At 40.1% G+C, this 17,889-nt stretch overlaps 2 protein-coding genes and 1 long non-coding RNA gene across 7 annotated transcripts in view; all 3 read left to right on the top strand.

The window, feature by feature from the left end:
* Positions 1-362: 362 nt before the first annotated feature.
* LOC139334236 (uncharacterized) lies at positions 363-1,967 on the top strand. Its single transcript, XR_011602368.1, has 3 exons — positions 363-419; positions 715-832; positions 1,009-1,967. It is a non-coding gene; the product is annotated as an uncharacterized lncRNA (long non-coding RNA).
* A 1,156-nt stretch (positions 1,968-3,123) lies between these two features.
* Positions 3,124-9,533, top strand: them4 (thioesterase superfamily member 4). The gene is made up of 6 exons (XM_070966624.1): positions 3,124-3,552; positions 4,338-4,527; positions 5,784-5,946; positions 6,224-6,334; positions 6,985-7,109; positions 7,197-9,533. The coding sequence occupies exons 1-6, from the start codon at positions 3,427-3,429 to the stop codon at positions 7,235-7,237; spliced, it is 756 nt and encodes a 251-aa protein (XP_070822725.1). The 5' UTR covers positions 3,124-3,426; the 3' UTR covers positions 7,238-9,533.
* Positions 9,534-11,765: 2,232 nt separating this feature from the next.
* Positions 11,766-17,889, top strand: part of rorc (RAR-related orphan receptor C) — a 22,683-nt gene continuing 16,559 nt past the window's right edge. For 2 of the 5 annotated variants that reach the window (XM_070966840.1, XM_070966839.1), the window contains exons 1-2: positions 11,766-12,030; positions 12,194-12,252. In XM_070966840.1, the coding sequence (XP_070822941.1) occupies positions 11,984-12,030; positions 12,194-12,252 (106 nt within the window). In that variant the 5' untranslated portion in view covers positions 11,766-11,983. Of the gene's footprint in view, positions 12,031-12,146; positions 12,253-17,889 lie in introns of all 5 variants that reach the window. The other 3 variants (XM_070966841.1, XM_070966842.1, XM_070966843.1) reach the window with 3 other exon arrangements.

Raw genomic sequence — 17,889 nt, 5'->3', positions numbered from 1 at the left:
CGCTGGATGGCGTCAACTCCAGGATTGGTGAGCTGAAGAGGAAGAAGATGGCCATTGAGAGATCAACACATGATCTTGATAAAAGTCTGCAAACCTGCAACAAGGAGAAGGCAAGGGACACACATTTGGTGTTATTTACTACGCACACACTCTACAATAACCTTATTTACAGGAAGGCATCACTTTTCAGGATGCACGACATGGTGTCTAATATTGACTGTGGTAATTTGGCATATCAGGATTAACTTGTTCTTCAGTATTGATACTGCCAAATATTTGATTTATCTCTGCTGAAACTATGTTTTTTTCCTCCTCACGCATTGATCTAACTGCTGACAAGTACTTCCACCTGCGCCCTTATTAGGTAAATGCTGTGAGGAAGACAACGGACATAGAAGACGACATGACTGAAATCAGAGGTAAGGCAGCTTTTTGCTTCACCTCTGGTTTGCTGATGTTAGCTTTGGACAGATGGTGAAAAGGTGTGGTCCTGTATACTGACACTAGCAAATCCAAAACTGAGCAAGGTATGGCAAATCATAATATTTCTCTAAAAACCAGCTGCCATTAACATCTGTAGTTTTTACCTTAATAATTGGCAATGCCCATATTTGTTTCCCACCTAAAATCACTCATTTATACGGTATCAAATGTGGAAAGTCTCATTTTGTACACTCTCTGGAGTGACATTAATTTATCTTGTAATTTCCTCAGCCAGTCATGAAGTGCTTAGAATGAAGGCCGAGGAGGACATTCAGAGCTTGAAACAACAGATTTTGGATCGAGACAAAGCTATTTGTGCCTTTGCCGACACAACCAAGGAGGAAGCACGGTAAGATCTTAAACTTGCATCCTCAGAATAAGACGGTCAGCCATAGCAGGCCAGAATGTCAGAGAGCTGCAGAACCGCATAATGAAGTCATGGCTGTAAAAGTCAAGGTGCAAGGCAACCTTATCATGTCATGGCTCTGCACACTAAATTAACTTTTTTTTTTCTTAATTTTGCAGGAAGCTGTGTGGCATCACTGAAGCTCCGAAATAAAGTCAGCTCAGAAATACTCAATATTGACTGTGAGCTTTTAAAAAGAAACATGCAAGGACACATTTTACACAGGCACAGGCATAGGGAGTGGGGTAATTTGTTGCATATCATTTTAATATCATTCTGTAATGATTGTGTTGGTTGCTTGGTTGGATCTAGTTTGGCCTTCTGTCTCTGTTAAACACAATGATACATGTGATCACAGCCCTCACGTACAAGTGAACTTTGACTGCCCCCTGATGAAACCTGACTGGCTACTAACATTCGGAAAAGTACACAGGTTTAATCTCTTAGATCTTGTGTTGGTTTGTGGAAGACTTTGTTAACAAAAGATACTGAATAGTGTGGAACAATAATCTTAGGTGTTGTGAAAATATCACTTCATGTCACATGTTGGAGTGTGGAAAGGGTCAGGCCATAACCAACATATACTGTTGAGTGAGTTGGAAGCTAAATGCACTGATTTATGACACATTCTATTAATCTATCATCTATTCATCTGAAACCAAATGATCAGAAATAACAGTGTAGTGGTATGTCCCTCTACCTCCCTCTAGTGCAGAGCCAAGGATTAAGAATGACAATCTCACTGCATTTTTCCATCATGATCGAGGGCTACTTAGTATGCATGTTATCTCCCAATACACACTATGGTTCAGTCTTTTGCAGCCAGTCCAGTCTGGTTTAAGTGTAAGCCCTCCCAGTTGGCCTCCAGCGTGCTACCACCCAGTGGATACTATTCTGGAAAAAGGCAAAGCAAAGACACATCTGGTTGAATATGTCTTGATCAGTTTAACACCTCTTCAAAAGGCCAATGCACTGATGTTAATTGGAAAACAAAATCTGCTGTGCCTTCCCCAGTCATTTAATAAATGCAATGAGCAATCAAGTCTTAAATGTTGTGTATAGAATATGAAATCATATCAATGAAGAAAAAAAAAAAAGAATAAACTGCAGCTGAAACGCTTCATACACATCTCAGGATCAACTCTTGAAGATGTAGAAAAAAAAACACTTTTGACAATAGTACAATATGCATCCATACTGCCTTTGGGGTACTTTTTTTTTTTTTTAAGTTTTTATTTTTATTTGTTCTTGTGTTTTTGTTGTTTTTTTGTGCATAAAAAAGATGGCAACTCTTCACTGTATGGGTTGTGCTGCCATGCATGTAAACAGATAAAGAAACACAACAGTACCAGTCAACACCGTCTCCTGCATTTGGCCACATGGTCTCATCATAACCTCTCTTGCAATACATCTGGAAAAGAATCTGCTAACATGCCTGATCTAATCCATGACGATCTTCCGCACCTATGTCCATAGACAGTGATCATAAACTTTCTACCTCCATGAGGAAAATAAGTCCTTTCACAAGAAGAATACAGCAAATTTCTGTCTAATCTGCAGTAATTTGTAGTATGTTTTGAATGTAAATTTATCCGTTTTTACGTATTTAAACGTGAAAAATGGTGTGTAATGCAGAGTTTTGGTGCTTGAGTGGGAATGCATGAAATTTGAAATATGTGGTTATTGAATGCATTTTGTGTCAAAGTGAAAAGTGATCCACAGTAGTCCTCACTGACTATTGTTGTACTGTGTGAAGACTTGAAAAAGTTAACTCTGTTCAGAGAAATGTGTAACCAACTGTAGAAACATCTGTAATAAAGAAAATTACAGTTGATTGCCATAAGAACCCAGATTACAGGAAACATCTCTACTCCTCAGCCAGTCTCTTTCTCCCTTTGCCTTATAGAGCAGCAGCGAGGACCATAAGAACATACAGTAAACACACAGGATGTTTCAGCAGAAAGTTGTACTTTGCCAGGAGTAATGCATCAAAAAATCTGTATCGCTGTGATGATTCATATAGTTCATATGTCAGAAACAAGGATCGAGGTTCGGTTGTTTAGGTTTTAAATTGTTGCTCTCCATCTACTTGACTTGTGTGACATGAAATATCTAAAAACAAATCTCCATCTAAGTGCCTAACCAGGTATGATATTACTACCAATGAAGTCGCCACACGAGACGCCTTTCCGGCATCCTTCGCAGCCAATCATAGTGCAAGATATAAGTCAAGTGACCTAAATGACGCTGCGCTCCCTCGTGCCGGAAGTTGACAGACGCCGAGCTGATGACACATGAAAGTCACAGTTGAACTGCCACAGTAGGTTGCATTGTTTTTCCCGAAATAGCTGAACACAAATACGTGTCAAACATGTTTACGGTAAACTATGAATCAGCGTAGTCTTTACGACAACGACAGTACTGTAACGGTGCTAGCCAATGCTAGCTAACACTAGCGTCTGTTAACGTTACAGCAGACAGCAGCGCTGTCAGAAAGAAGCTTTTTAACCGCCCTCGTCGTTTGAAGCAGTGTACACATGGCAAAGAGCCTCGGTCGATTATTCAGGGCCTTTCAACGCCTTGGGTCACTCACACCCGTAAAAACTCATCTCGGACCCCCATCTACCGGTGTGCCAGAGGGGACCTTTGCACGGACAATGGTGGTAGGTAGAACAAACGTTTTGAGGAAAGAGCTTGAAATGACTGGACGGGTCGCTTTAAATGGGGTTTGTCTGTGTGTCCTGCGAACTCATGCTCCTTCCAGCTGTTTCTCAGTTCAGTGGTGGGTTTAGTTTTCCCGTCATACAGCGTGTCAAACACATGGGACATCTAGAGGAACTGAAAATATGTCAGGTCAATATTGTCCAAAACAAAAAGAAAACAAACAAACAAAAAAGAGTCACTGGCCAGCCTTCATACTTGGCCGGAATGACCATTTTAAGCCACTGAGACATAAAGGTAGATGTCTTTTCATACATTTTTTTAAATGAATGGAATTATGAGGCAATAAAATTGTCCTTTTATGTTGCAATATTCATATACCCCAGTGGCCACTTTATTGGGTACACCTGTCAAGAGAGGTATTAGCCTAAAAGGAAAAAAAAAAAGGTTTATTGTGCTGATGTGCTGCTCAGTCCTGGCAACAAACAAGGGATAGAGATACTGCTAGAAATGGTTGAATGAATGACAAATTTCTGTTGTCTGAGGATTTATATATCATCACACAGGCCAACCTTACATATCCATAACCATCTTTCAACAGCCACACTGTGTCTTTGGTGATTTGGCATTTCTTTTGGGAATCCAATAATTTACATTTGATTTTAAATACATTCTCAAATGAAAATACATTTCACATAAGACGTCTTGTCACAGCACATTGTCCTCACACTAACTCTGCCCGAAGCCTTTTAGACTCGAGTGGTAAAGCGTTTCTTTTTTCTGGCAGGAGCTGCCATCATTCTTTTCCTTGAAGCCCCGGGACTTCAGCCTGCCGAACTCGTCGTGGGGGCCTGAAATGATGCGGCTGTACGAATATTACAACAGCCAGTGTGAGGTGGAGACAGAGGGAGGAGGGAAACAGGAAGGGCCGTGGAGGAGGCTGCCAAGCTACAATCGCCTGCTCAAGTATGCTACAGGTAAAAGTGCTGGCCAGGAATGTGATGTGATGTCTTTTTTGGCAATACTCAAGCTCTTTGGGTTAAACTGCATACTTTTTTACGTGACTATTTTCAACAAAATGTACATTTATTATATGTGTTGTGTTCAAGGCACAGTTTGGTCATGACTGGTTTGAAGTTTGCATGGACATTAATCACCTAATAATATGATCTATACACTCATACTAGGCTTTAACAATTTCTTGTAAACGTGAACAACTTGTCCAACTTTGAATTGGCTATAATCAGTATTTTTTGTAATAACGTATGAAATTGTAGTGTGACAGAGAATTATCACTCTAACCTGCAGCTCCCCTCCGCTTGACCGAGCTTTATGGCCAGTTTCAGTTCATTGTTAGGCTGTCTGGCCCACAGCTTTACTCTCATCGCTCTCATACCATTGTTTCCTGTGTTCTGGCAATTTATGCCGCTGTCAAAAAATGGTGCCATGGTCAGTCAGTAGCACTAACCCCAACCTACCATTGAATATTTGACCTTCATCAGGGGGCCAGAAACATGACTCCTAACATTGAATGAGTGATAATGTTGCTCCGTAACTGCTGGATATGTAAATAAGCAACTTTTTTCCAAACAAGTCCACCAGATCAACCTGAAAAAGGTGATGGTATGTTAATGTTGACTTGTCTCTGTTTCCCGCAAGTGGCCTGAAAAAAAAGTCATTGCAGGTTGAAGTGAAACAGCTCAATGGTGGAGCTGAATTCTGAATTTTAAAACAGTACACACATCCCACCTATGCAGCCTCTAAATGTATTTTAAGCATTTAATATCATTTTAACATTTCATTTTGAGCTGCAGTGCTACAATACATAGAAATATGCAAACATACTATGATGCTGTGTTTGAGTGGACATGAACTGATGGAGGAGAAGCGATCGAATAGTGGTATATATAGTGTATTTATCTCACAGTCAAGTTGGAACTAGGCATGTGCTGCTATGAAATTTTCAATAATCAAATAATATATACAATCTTATCTTAATATATTGATTGTCCCATTCCTTGTTGGTACAAAGACGAATATACCTACACTGATCTGGACCTACTCGAGTACTGGGTGATCCTGTAACGCTGAACATTTACAGATTTAAAAACATTACATCTTAAAATAGAAATGTTTCATACCCAACAACCCCTGCTTGTACCTGTATGATATATTTCCTTGCTGGGATGCTTTATTAGCTGCTGACTGTTCACTTGTGTGTTTCTCCCATCAGGTGGAGTGTATCTAAGTAAGATAATCCAGTCAAAAGCTCGCCTTTTTACCCGGAACATCAGAGCGCCGGGGGCAGCGTTTGAGTATGTTTTGTTTGTTAACAGTGAGGAGAAGAAGTGTGTGTGCATTTTCCAGGCTGGACATCTACTGGAGGGGCCACCAGGGTGAGATAACTGTTAATGCTGTGCAGGTTTGTGCAGAAATGTATGTCCTTGTTGTATTTTTACATACCGTTTATTGAACTCCATTGTGTAAACCGCACAGTAATATACTCCTTAGATACATTTGCACAAAAATTTAATATCTTGGTGTGAAATAACTTTCCCCAAAAGAAAAAAGACTCTCCTCATAAAATGGACTAGTAAATAATCTTCAAACATCACAAAACCTCACTTAAAAACTTTGGTCCTGGTGTCTAATAGACATTGTGTGTGTTTCCAGACATGTCCACGGGGGGGCAATAGCTACCATGATTGACACAGTGACGGGGACCCACGCTACTCTACTCCACGGGCCTGTTTTGACTGCCAACCTCAACATCAACTACCGCAGGTAGAGGAAGAACATATTTTTGTAGACATTCAGCAGATTATTTGTTGTGTCCACCAGACTTAATGTCTGAAGCTTTGCTTACATATTTACCGAAATGTAAATGTGACTTTATTTGGTTAGTATAATAATAGACAGTGGCTTTCTGAACATTTTTGAAGACCCTTGTGTCCATAACACCCTCTGTTCAGTGTTCCATTCTGATAGAAATTTTATTTTCTCATCTCAGTGTTAGCTACAGTACTTTGGATGAGCAGTCGGGGTCTGTGTGTCTGCATAACCTCATTTGTTTATTTGGAACATATTGTGCCATGTGCAGGATGTATGTGCTCGTACATCGGGCAGTACGGTGGAAGTCACACAAGTGTAGTGTAGTGTAGTGTGCACTGACATTGATTTAATGCACACATTAAATACACAGTTCAGTGATCTCTGTAGCTGTAACAACAGTGTTAGCCTCACAGATTCAGCACAAAAGCTCTGTCTTACATATTGTTTTCAGCCAAGGGTCATTTTCTTGGGACCATCTGTGAACATTTATTGAATACCAAGAGCTTTCTTTAACACAGGTATCAAAATAATCATGATCATGATGCCAAACTAACATTTTCATGCTAAATAATTGTTGTCTTAAACACTTGTCTCATCCCAAGCCCCGTCCCACTGGGAAGCACAGTGCTGCTTGAATCAACTCTGGATAAGAGGGAAGGCAGAAAAATATTTATGTTATGTAAAATGACGAGCACCGACGGCTCCAAAGTGCACTCAGAGACAACAGGTAATGTACATTTTTAGACATACAGCAGTTGTGATGGGACATGATGAAAGCTTGCAGTTGATCTCATCTCTGCTCTTCCCCCCCCAGTGTTGTTCCTGTCAATCAGTGTCAGCCACCTACTACTTTGAACCTACTGCCTTGAAACGCACCAGCCTACGACCTCCCCAGAAACTGTCAGCAAGCTGAGGCCACGACTGCGTGCATGTGTGTGTATCATTGGTTTGGAGTATTTTATTTGCAGAGTGTGTATTTATCTGCAAGGTGATTTTAAGAGATAATTTCTGGAAATATGACATTGTTAACCTTTTCATTATATCCTAATATTCATGCATGGGTTCACTGCTCAGTTTCATGATGTACCTTTACTTGACTACCTCATTCTTAGTATTACTAATAGTACATATCTAAACATTATTCATAGTATTGGTGGTTTTATAGATATAACAATAGGACCTTTTGTAAGTGACATTATTGCTTAAAGTGTACTGCACATGACTATTTTGTTTCCTCTGATAAAGCCTTACCTGTTAGTATTCTTTAAATTACACAAACTACATATCAACAAATTAAATTTTTTGCAGCAGAGAATCAAAATTGCATTGTCTAACTTTTTAGAGAGAAGGGGATTGTATGTATGTATGTATGTATGTATGTATGTATGTATGTATGTATGTATGTATGTATGTATGTATGTATGTATGTGTGTATGTGTGTATGTGTGTATGTATGTATAGAGATGTGTGACATTTGAATAATGACCACATTATTCAAATACCATCGCACCAAAGATGAATGCAGGATGTAATGTGCTACTTTATGTCTGTAATTTATGCAGTTTGAGGATGTACATTTGGATTTTAGATTTATTTCATAACTCAGTTTTAGCTGTCACTATCAGAGAGATGGAACTTTTGGAACATTTCAGCTAACTACACTGAGTTTTATACTTCTTAAATGTTTTTTTAATTCGGGTGTGGTTAACTAACTCTTACTCCACCGTGTGGTGGATGTGGTTATGTTTGAATATGTGGTGTGAATTTACATGTCGTGAGAATAATTTGATTCAAAATGGAGACAGAGGATCAAAACCAAAAGTATCATCATAAATTACCGTGGTGTTCATAGGCTGGTTTGTCTCACTCACCCTGACACTTTGGGCAAGTTTTTACTGTCAGAATAAGTAACACTGTCCACATTACAGAGATCTCTGCTAAACTGGCACCTACTCCAGACAATTTTGCTAAATGTACACTGACAGACAACTGAAGGCAACAAGAGTACTGATTGAGGATATGTTGAGGACACCATTGGATGTGATTTTTATGTTGGTGAAGTGAATGTAACACCTTCTGATTTTAAGTTATAAGTTTATATTGTGCTTGAACTGTAAGCTGTGGAACAAATCCTTAACATAAAATAAATGATTGTAAGAGGGCATTGTTTCGTTCTGTATGTAGCACCATAATTGATGCGCTTTTGTTATCTCACCATTTCTAACTATATTTCGTCAGAATGCTACCCACCAAGCCAGCATCAACCAGGCTTCAATACTAACAACTCAGAGCAAAGCCAATTTTACCCAAACTGTCAGATGACTGAGCTGCACGTCCAGAGGCAAAGGCATCATCTAATGTTAAAGTTCATCAGTTCTGTGGGATTTAAGTAAGATGTGAAAAAAGGGGGATCTTAAAATGTAGCAGTTGTCTTACATCCTGTTGTTTTCAGTCACTGAAAACACATCGTTAAACACATCATCCACTGTTGTGTTTAACGTACAGATCACAACCCTGATCCCAGAAAAGTTGAGATGCTGTGTAAAACATAAATAAAACAGACTGCAGCCTAACTGTGTTTTTCGACAACAGTTGGAGAAAGTGTTCCTGAGTCCATGTATTAACATCTTTCATACAATCATGTGTTCACAAAGTGGTGAACCTCGCTCCATCCTTGCTTGTGAACAACTGAGCTTCTCAAGATGCCCCTTTCATACCCAATCATGATACTATCACCTGTTACCAATGAACCTGTTTACCTGTGGAATGTTCCAAACAGGTGTTATTGGAGCATTCCACAACTTTCCCAGTCTGTTGTTGTTCCTCTCCCAACATGTTTGAAATGTGTTGCTGCATCGAACTCCATATAAGTACAGTTATAAAAAGTTGATGAGATAACACATTAAATATGTTGTCCTTGTACTGTTTTCAATGGAGTATATGGCAGAAACGATTAGCAAATTATCACATTCTGTTTTATTTGTATTACACAGTGTCCAAACTTTTTTTTGAACCAGGGTTGTAAAAAGGTTTCTTGCATTTCTTAACATCACTCTGTAAAATGTTTTTTATGTTATATGTTTTGTCCAATAAGCTCTGATTAATGGCTGAAATGAATATGATTGTTACAAATTAAATTCTCATTGCATTTAAACGCAGTGTTGCTTATTTGCAGGTGCTGCTGAGTGACTTTGTTTTGGAATAAATTATTGGTTGCAAGTGTACCCTGCACAAACGTAACTGCATTTAACTTCAGTGCTCACACAGTTTGGTCTGATGTGTGGTTTCTGAGTGTATGGGCTCATCACAGTACAGGCCCGGTGGTCTCCAGAGGGCCCCTCACATCTTTAACCTCAGTGAAGTGCAGATGGAAATGCTACCTTAGTGTCTAAACCTTTGTGTGTGTGTGTGTGTTGGGTGGCAGATGCAGGACACCAACACCAGCAGTTTTTTCCTTTTCCCCTGAAGAGCCATGTGGTCAAGTTGGGTTTGAGAAAGCGAGTGGGGGTGGGGCAGAGCACGGGCAGTTGTTTTCAACTTTCAGTTAAAACCACCTGCAACAAGCTCTGTCCACTGCAGCGTTTCCAGAGCTGATGTTTGCTGAAGATATCAGCCTGAAAGTGCAGCTTCCACTCCAAAGTCTCGACCATATTTTACGTGCAGTCCTCCCTGCTAAAAGTGAGAGCACCTGGCAGGATGGTGAAGTGTCTGTTAATGACAGCAAACATGTATCTTTTACATTTTGGATTTATGGGAAGTGTCATCTTTGATAGGGGAGTTTGTAGGAATGGGCATCCTGACAGTCATTTTGCTGTGGGTCAATTTCTTGAACAAAACAGGCCTAATAGAGAGTGCTGTTATCAATTAGTAATTTGACAGAAAATGATTCATAAACAACGATGAATGTCAGTCGAGTAAAAGTGCAAAAACATTTCCTGTTCATGACCTCTCTTCTATGATGACTTAATAGTGTTTTGGCTTTGTGTCAGATGAAATGAGCAGTTTAGAGTAATGACTGGGCTCTGGTAACTTATAATGGGCCCTTATAACTTATTAACTTATATATTATTAATATTAATATATATAATAATATTAATATAATATATATATTAATATTATTATTAATATATATTTTTTTGTTTTTAGATTTAATTATTAATCAAAGTACTGGACTTTTGTGGCCCTCTCCACCTGAGACATGCTGACCACATAATAGCTGTGCATTACAGCCTTGCATATTGCATCCAAGTGTATAATACGAACTACTATCAGCAATGCATGAGAAGTAAAAGTACTCATTATTCAGTGGAATAGCCCTGTCAAAGTTATACAACCCCAGTTCACAGTGTTGGGCACTGTGTAAAACAAATAACAAAAACACCTGTTTGGAACATTCCACAGGTGATAGTGTCATGATTGGGTATGAAAGGGGCATCCTGGAAAGGCTCAGTTGTTCACAAGCAAGGATGCAGCGTGGTTCACCACTTTGTGAACACATGATTGTATAATCAGAATTGTATAATGGGCTCAGGAACATTCCCAACTTTTTTTGAATGGTGGTTGTCTTATAAGGCTACATCTAACGTTTTCCTCAATGCACGAGCGTGTAAGCAGCTGGAACAGCTTTGAACAAACTTAATATTTTTAAATCCTATTTTAAGGAGTTTTTTTATGTACTGTACTTAAGTACTGTAAGTGCTATAAGTCCAGCTGCCAGATAAATGGAATAAAAAAATACAATATTTCCCTCTGAAATGCGTTGAAGCATAACATAGCAGAAAATGGAAATATCCAGGTAAAGCGCGTGCAGCGTCGGCAAACTTGTACTAAAACATAATATGGTAAATGTACTTATTCACATTCCACCACTATAGCCCATTCAGCATGTCTGGGTCCAGAGCAAGCGCCCTGTCTTCTGCATTTACCACAATGTTGTAAACCGAGTAGACTTAATCGATTATTCATTGTTTTCTTTGTGTCTGCGGTTGTTTTCCTACCTCAGTTAAATGAGATATTGCATAGTCTACCATTATTTAAATAACCCCCCAGCTGCATGTATTGCATGTGCAGAGGCCTGCGGCTGGCTTGACCAAGTCGTTAAAATTACACCAGCCTGTCAAGAGGGATTTTATGTATGTTAAGTGTGTTATTTCCCATGTAGCTGTGAGGTAAAAGGCCAAACCTGCACCGGAATTAATGTCCCCTCTATGCATTGTATTTTCTCGATTAGTGTGGCGGAAATTTGTGGCTGCAACATCGGATTATATTTCTCAACAGAGCACTACAAAGCAAAACCCGATCCGTTGCTATTACGTAACAGCCGGTGACATAACTCTCTCCAGGCCGGGACGGTCAGAGCGCACAGAGAGCTCAGGGAGCAGGAGGAGGAGGGGGGACCGGGGCGCACGGCTTGTGAACGGCCGGCCGGTCCAGCTGCACTCTCTCCTCTCTGCTGCTGCCTCGGGGGGAATTCAATTATTTCAAAACAACCACACAAGAGGAGGTGTGCTGTTGACCGAGAGAGTGCTGACAGAGGGGGTAAGAAGATGACCGAGTTGTGGAAGCCGCTGTAAGGACAGTGAGGAGGCGAGATGGCAGTGCATGTTTTCAAATGCCTGCGCCGGCCCGGGCGCTAGAACAAGCAACAGGTAGTATGAGAGCTCCAGTTCTGTCTCATTGCCTTCTGAGTCAAATGGTGGAGGCAGGTGGAGTTCAAAAAGCGTCTGACATAGCAAGGCGTCTGTGGTTTGTGTGTGTGTGAGAGAGAGAGGCGAGTGTATGAGTGTGTAAGGCCACCTACTGTTTTGACAGGAGAGTTATGGAATATGAGGAGCCGGACGTGCCCCCAGCTGACACCCCCATCAAAAGAGGTAAGAGGATCCACCACTGAGGTTTCATTCTGCACATTGCATTCAGACTGGTGCAGCATGTGTGGGCTGCTTGAACTGTAATGTCTCTGCAAGTAGCGCGAAAGGTTGTTGAATAGTTGTGCCAGGTTTTGTGTTGTTATTATATTCTAAAGCCTTATTTTATGTCCCCTCTCCCTTTTAGCCAAAGCAAGCCTTGCTCTGATCTCCCAGCATGCCATTCTGTACCCATTCACGCCCTGTTCTGCTCATCTGTCCTGCACCAGCAGACTCTGTGTCTCTCTTTTGTCTGTCTTTCCTGCACTGTGTTCATGATTATCTTCTTTCCCTCCACTCTCATCCATCTTTACCCCAGTAACTCTCCTCATCCCTCTGACTAGGGTGTGGTTAAGGTGCTGTGAGAGGGTAAGAATGGCAGTAAGCTGGAGTAATCCTTAGGGGATTAGTGCTTATTTTTGCTTCTGTTTTTGGTCAATGCTTTTCTATTCAGAGCTCTCCTCGGCTAAAATCAAACTGTTGGCAGTGGCTTGAGATAAGTCACCCGTCCCCTCTGCCACACAAACCCACTGCACACCTTTCCTACTGCTCTCATTGCACGGCAGCACAGTTTACTGGCGTTTACCTGCCCTGCTGCATCAAGGGTGACTATATGAACAATGGCTCACAGTTTAAAAAAGTGCAGAGTGATGTGCAAAAACAAGAATTTACCGTTTACTCAAGTAAATGTAGTAGATCACAGCTGACTAATGCTCCACTGTAAGTCAAAGTAGATGGACAGTTCACCAGCTTGAGTAATGTATTCACATTCTGTCTCTGTTTGTTTATGTTAAGTGACGTCTTCTGACATGAATAGAGACATTTAGTGGTTCTATAGAAAGAGAGGATAAGAGTAAGATTTTGAAAAAAATAACTGAAATGTAACTATGTATTCAATTGTACTGTAAACGTAGAAGGATTAGAGCTGAATAACGCTAAATTCATAGTCAAAGTTTTGCAAGACAGTTCGTGAATACCAGTGATATCGAGCCATGCAGACAGTTTTCGGTTTTATCTGCCACTGAGAGCATTGGCATTTTTCTTCCAATAAAATACATAATAATACACCAGACCACGTATGTCTAGAAATATTTTTGAGTGTCTTTTTATATATATGGCTGTGGTTTGAAAATTTGAACGTAATGAAGACACAAACATACACACTAAGAGTAAAAGTAAAGGAAATGTGCTAATATTATAAATACAGATGCTTGAATGAGTTAGTCTCACATTCTTCTATTCTTTAATCATATTTTTCTGGCTTTTTAACTCACTTAAGCGCATTTAGAAAAAGTATAGTAGGTATACTCAACTTGGGAAATTTGTCTAAAATGATGCAAAAGGAAGCTCAAGCTTGACCAACATGATATACAGTATGATACTATAACACAGTTGAAAAAGACAAATTTAACAACTTTAAAGCTACTTAAAGGTGGGGTAAGTCATTCTAGAGAAAGATTGCTGATATCTGCAGAATTTGAGATTCAGCGAAGATCTCCTCGTGGTCTGTTCAGCATGTGTGCTGAAAACAGCCCGGGTTTTGTACACAACTCCAGCTCTGCAAACAGGAAACAAACAAAGTGGCTTGGACACTGTTCCAGCCAATCAGCAACAGGTGCTGTGCTGGTGCACAGGATGAGGGGAGGGTAGATTGGGGAGTGAGAGGGACGGTAAATCTGGCATTCTAATGTGTCATTGCATTGTGAAGAAGGAGACGCGGCAATATCAACAATCGTTCTCCATAACCTTAACCACCTTTCAGGAGAAACAGATGTGAAGGGGTTAAAGGTTTTAGTAAAAAAACAATGTGAACTTACTTGTCAGGTCCAGGAACTGCTGCGATGCTGTTTTAATCTGGTTGAAGTGGAGTTTCAGTGTGGTTGTACACCTTCAGATACTGCTGAGATGGCTCATCTTAAGGTGACGAGTGTCTTGGTTTTAGTGGCTGTTGTGGGTGTCTCATTTTTCTCAAGTCCTGGGTTTTGTGTCTGGTACTGCTCTACATTGCTTTTTCTCCTGAATGTGGCGTAAAACTGGTCCTGTTCAGTATTGGATACAGACTTTCTGTGGTGCCCCTCAGGGATCTATTGTGGGCCCGACGCTCTTCTGTATAGACAACATATGTTATTGTGCAGTCATTTGTGTACTTAATATGGTGTTGTTGTCAAAAAGGTGACGCCCATCTCTTTGTAAATACAAATAAGGTTGATTTTATTTTTACGGGACAAAGAATACTTTCAGTTCTAAAAACAACCATTTTGGCCATTTTGCTGATGTATTTTGACACTCAAAATCGTCAAATCAATTTTAATCATTTGGTCAGTCACTTTTTTCAATGACCATTAAACTGTGAATCTTGTTTTTATTGTGTCACATCTTTATTTTGTCACATCTTGGCACATTGTGTTTTTTTTTTTTTTCAAGCAAAAAGATGCATAAGAAGCATTTTGTGCCTGTAGTTTAGGATAGATTGAACTGATAGTGGTTTCTGTTTGTTTGTTTGTTTGTTTGTTTGTTTAGTTGTTTGTTTGTTTAGTTGTTTGTTTGTTTGTTTGTTTGTTTGTTTGTTTGTTTGTTTGTTTGTTTGTTAGGGTTCAGTGCTGTGCTAGACTTCTGATCTCTTCATGATTGATGAACCCAAGATCCTCAGAGATCTACTGTATATTAGCAAAAAAGACTTAAGGATAATCGCATTTTTTGGTCAATAATCTCCCGGAATGTTGACCAACATCCAAGCCTGCTTTATCAGGTTTGCTCGCAACTGAATTTTTGTATTTTTATGTTTATTTTTTGTTTCAAGTATTCAGTATATGTTCATTTTTTGTTGTTATTTTGTAAATTACTTACATTTATTTTGTGATTTACTTATTTATTGACTTATCCTGACCATCATAGACTTGTTAGACAAGCTGAGTAGCTTATCTGGCTTTAATATTGTATTTACATTTTGTTTCTGTTCTGTGTCATATGTGTCATAATTTGTACTCTGGCAAATTTGTCGGCCTACTCTCTGGGCTCAGTGGTCTTCAGTGCTGTTATGTAACACAGCAACTGTCGCTTCAGCAGTCAGCTTAGATGTCAGAGTGCTGAGACGTTAGGGAGATTTTGACTGATGAGTGGTGTTGATGTTTGTGTCTCTGTAATCACCACGGTCACATACAGTGAATGTGTGTGTACATGGTGGTGGGTTTATGGCCCGGCTGGCTGGCAGGTGTGTGTTGCCAAATGTGTACGTGCTGTGTCACATTTAGTTTGTACGGAAGCCAACTTTGGTGATTGCATGAGATTCTTTTTCCACCGCCAACCACCAACCACAACCGTTCACTCCATTTTGCATAGAGATCACTTTTAAAAAGTCAACATCGTAAATAACACATTTTAGAAATGACAGCGGCTTAGCCTGAAATTCAGTGTGCTGCAGGTAACAAACCATTTAACCTGCCTCATTTCTGTTGTGTAACTACCAAAGAACAAAACCAACCATACCTTACAAATAATGTTTATTTTTTGTATTTTAGGGAAAATGCTTGTGTGTATTTCTGACTAACGAACAAAAGGACGGTCTTCACAGTTAAAGCGTTGCTTCTGTAATTGTCAAACATACTGACTAAGTTCAACAACCCTCAGGCTCCTGGAAACATTTGAAACCCATCAAAGAATTTAAAAATGCATTGCTCTCAATTTGGCAAAGCTACTCATATTTAGCTCTAAAACGTTCCTTAAAGTATGTGTCTTTTTCATTTTATTTAGCAATCACTGTTGCTCAGTTAGTGTTGAAATTTCTTTACAATTTCCGCGTGTGCACGCACTGCTCTGCTTTCATTCCATGCTTTCTGCTTATGAAGCAAAACTGATTTGATGATGGGAGGAAAACAGTGGAAACCACAGAGGGCCTGATCTGGCGCCAGACAAAGGCCGGCTAGCTCTACATCTTCCATTGATGCTTATCTACCCTGCCTTCAAACCTCTCTGTCTCTCTCTCACACACACACTTAAAGATGCATACAACTCCAGAAATAAACCCCCTGGTTCAGACCGTCCACGCATTTACCCACACTCACTGCAACTTTTCACACAATTGTGGTCAAACAGGCAGACAAAAAAGGGACCTATTGCTTCACAGACACAGACGCCCACCTTCCTCTGCCTTTATCTCCTGTGTGTGTGTGTGTGTGTGTGTGTGTGTGTGTATGGGAGCTGAAGAGTCACACAAACACAGCACAGTCACACACTACTGTAAATAGGAATCTTCTCATTTAATCTCTCTTGCTATCAGTGAGGCTTCTTATCTGTGCACAGGCCGTTGTACATTGGAAAAACTACTAATAAGTCCTGTGTTCTGCAAACCCTGTTCCAAACTGCCTTTGTGTTAGCCGCAGTTTGAAGCCCGGCCGGGTGAGTTTCTGATGCTCCCCTCATTTAATCCCTCGATTAAAGACTGACTGTGTGTTTCATTTTCAGCATGTCACATAGATGACTGTGGGGTTGAATGCTCAGTTGAATATTTTTATTGTCATTTACCAGGGTTTATGTCACATTTAAATAATGGTTTGCACCACTGTAAACATGATGTTTCACTGCTAGCTTACCCTGGTACAGTGCAGGTTTCAGTGGTGGAGAAAGTATTCAGATGATTATGATGAGTATTCAGATGAGGTAAAAGCAGCAATATGAAATTATGAGTAAAAGAATGGAATTTTACAGTTTTTCTTGCAGTACTAGCAATGAAATATACAAAAAAATGAATCTATAGGATTTGTGTGCATGGACACAAATTTCCCATTTTTTTGTAAAACCACTGCATGACTTTCAAACTCATGTATTTCAATTGGAATTACCAGCGGTGCCTTGATAATGTCCACTGTTGTTCTTAGTCTGTGATTAAGTTGCCTATAATAAATATGTAACATCTGGTTAGACTTTCGGGCGGCACGGTGGGGCAGCATGTAGTGTGTGTGCCTCACAGCAAGAAGGTTGCTGGTTCAATCCCCGGGTCAGGCAGGACCTCTCTGTGTGAAGCTTGCATGTTCTTCCCGTGCATGCGTGGGTTCTCCTTGGGCACTCCGGCTTCCTCCCACAGACCAAAAACATGCTCATTAGGTTAATTGGTGACTCTAAATTTTCCTTAGATGTGAGCGTGAATGGTTGTGTGTCTGTGTATGTGCCCTGCGATCGGCTGGCGACCAGTTCAGGGTGTACCCTGCCTCTCACCCGTTGACAGCTGGGATAGGCTCTAGCCCCCCCCCCCCCCCCCCCCGCAACCCCGAAAAGGGATAGTCGGGTATAGACAATGGATGGATGGTTAGACTTTCAAAATAAAGCTTGCCGACAGACATTTCAGGCACCAAAACTGCTTTAAAACTGCATGAAAACACTCATACAGAATGTCCTCTGTCTTTGCTTCATTATTTGACATGCATTAGTATGTAAGCAGTACTTTCATGTTGTAGCTGGTGGTGTCGCGGTTGTTTCTACTGTTTTATACTGTGACTCCAGCTGTCCGACAAATGTAGTGCAGTAAAAAGTACATTTCCCTGTAAAATTTAGTGAAGTAGAAGTATATAATGTAAGAAACTCTGGAAAAAACATGTTTAAAATCAGATG

The sequence above is a fragment of the Chaetodon trifascialis genome, chromosome 7, assembly GCF_039877785.1.
Source record: "Chaetodon trifascialis isolate fChaTrf1 chromosome 7, fChaTrf1.hap1, whole genome shotgun sequence".
Lineage (NCBI taxonomy): Eukaryota > Metazoa > Chordata > Actinopteri > Chaetodontiformes > Chaetodontidae > Chaetodon > Chaetodon trifascialis.
The sequence above is the reverse complement of the archived record's forward strand: the minus strand, read 5'-3'. Positions and strand labels throughout refer to the sequence as shown.

Bases quoted from the DNA above. Each gene is read 5' to 3' on its own strand.
- them4 (XM_070966624.1), top strand. From the start codon at position 3,427: ATGGCAAAGAGCCTCGGTCGATTATTCAGGGCCTTTCAACGCCTTGGG. The intron at 4,528-5,783 runs GTAAAAGTGCTG...TTCTCCCATCAG, and splicing joins CCTGCTCAAGTATGCTACAG to GTGGAGTGTATCTAAGTAAG. The intron at 5,947-6,223 runs GTGAGATAACTG...GTGTGTTTCCAG, and splicing joins CTACTGGAGGGGCCACCAGG to ACATGTCCACGGGGGGGCAA.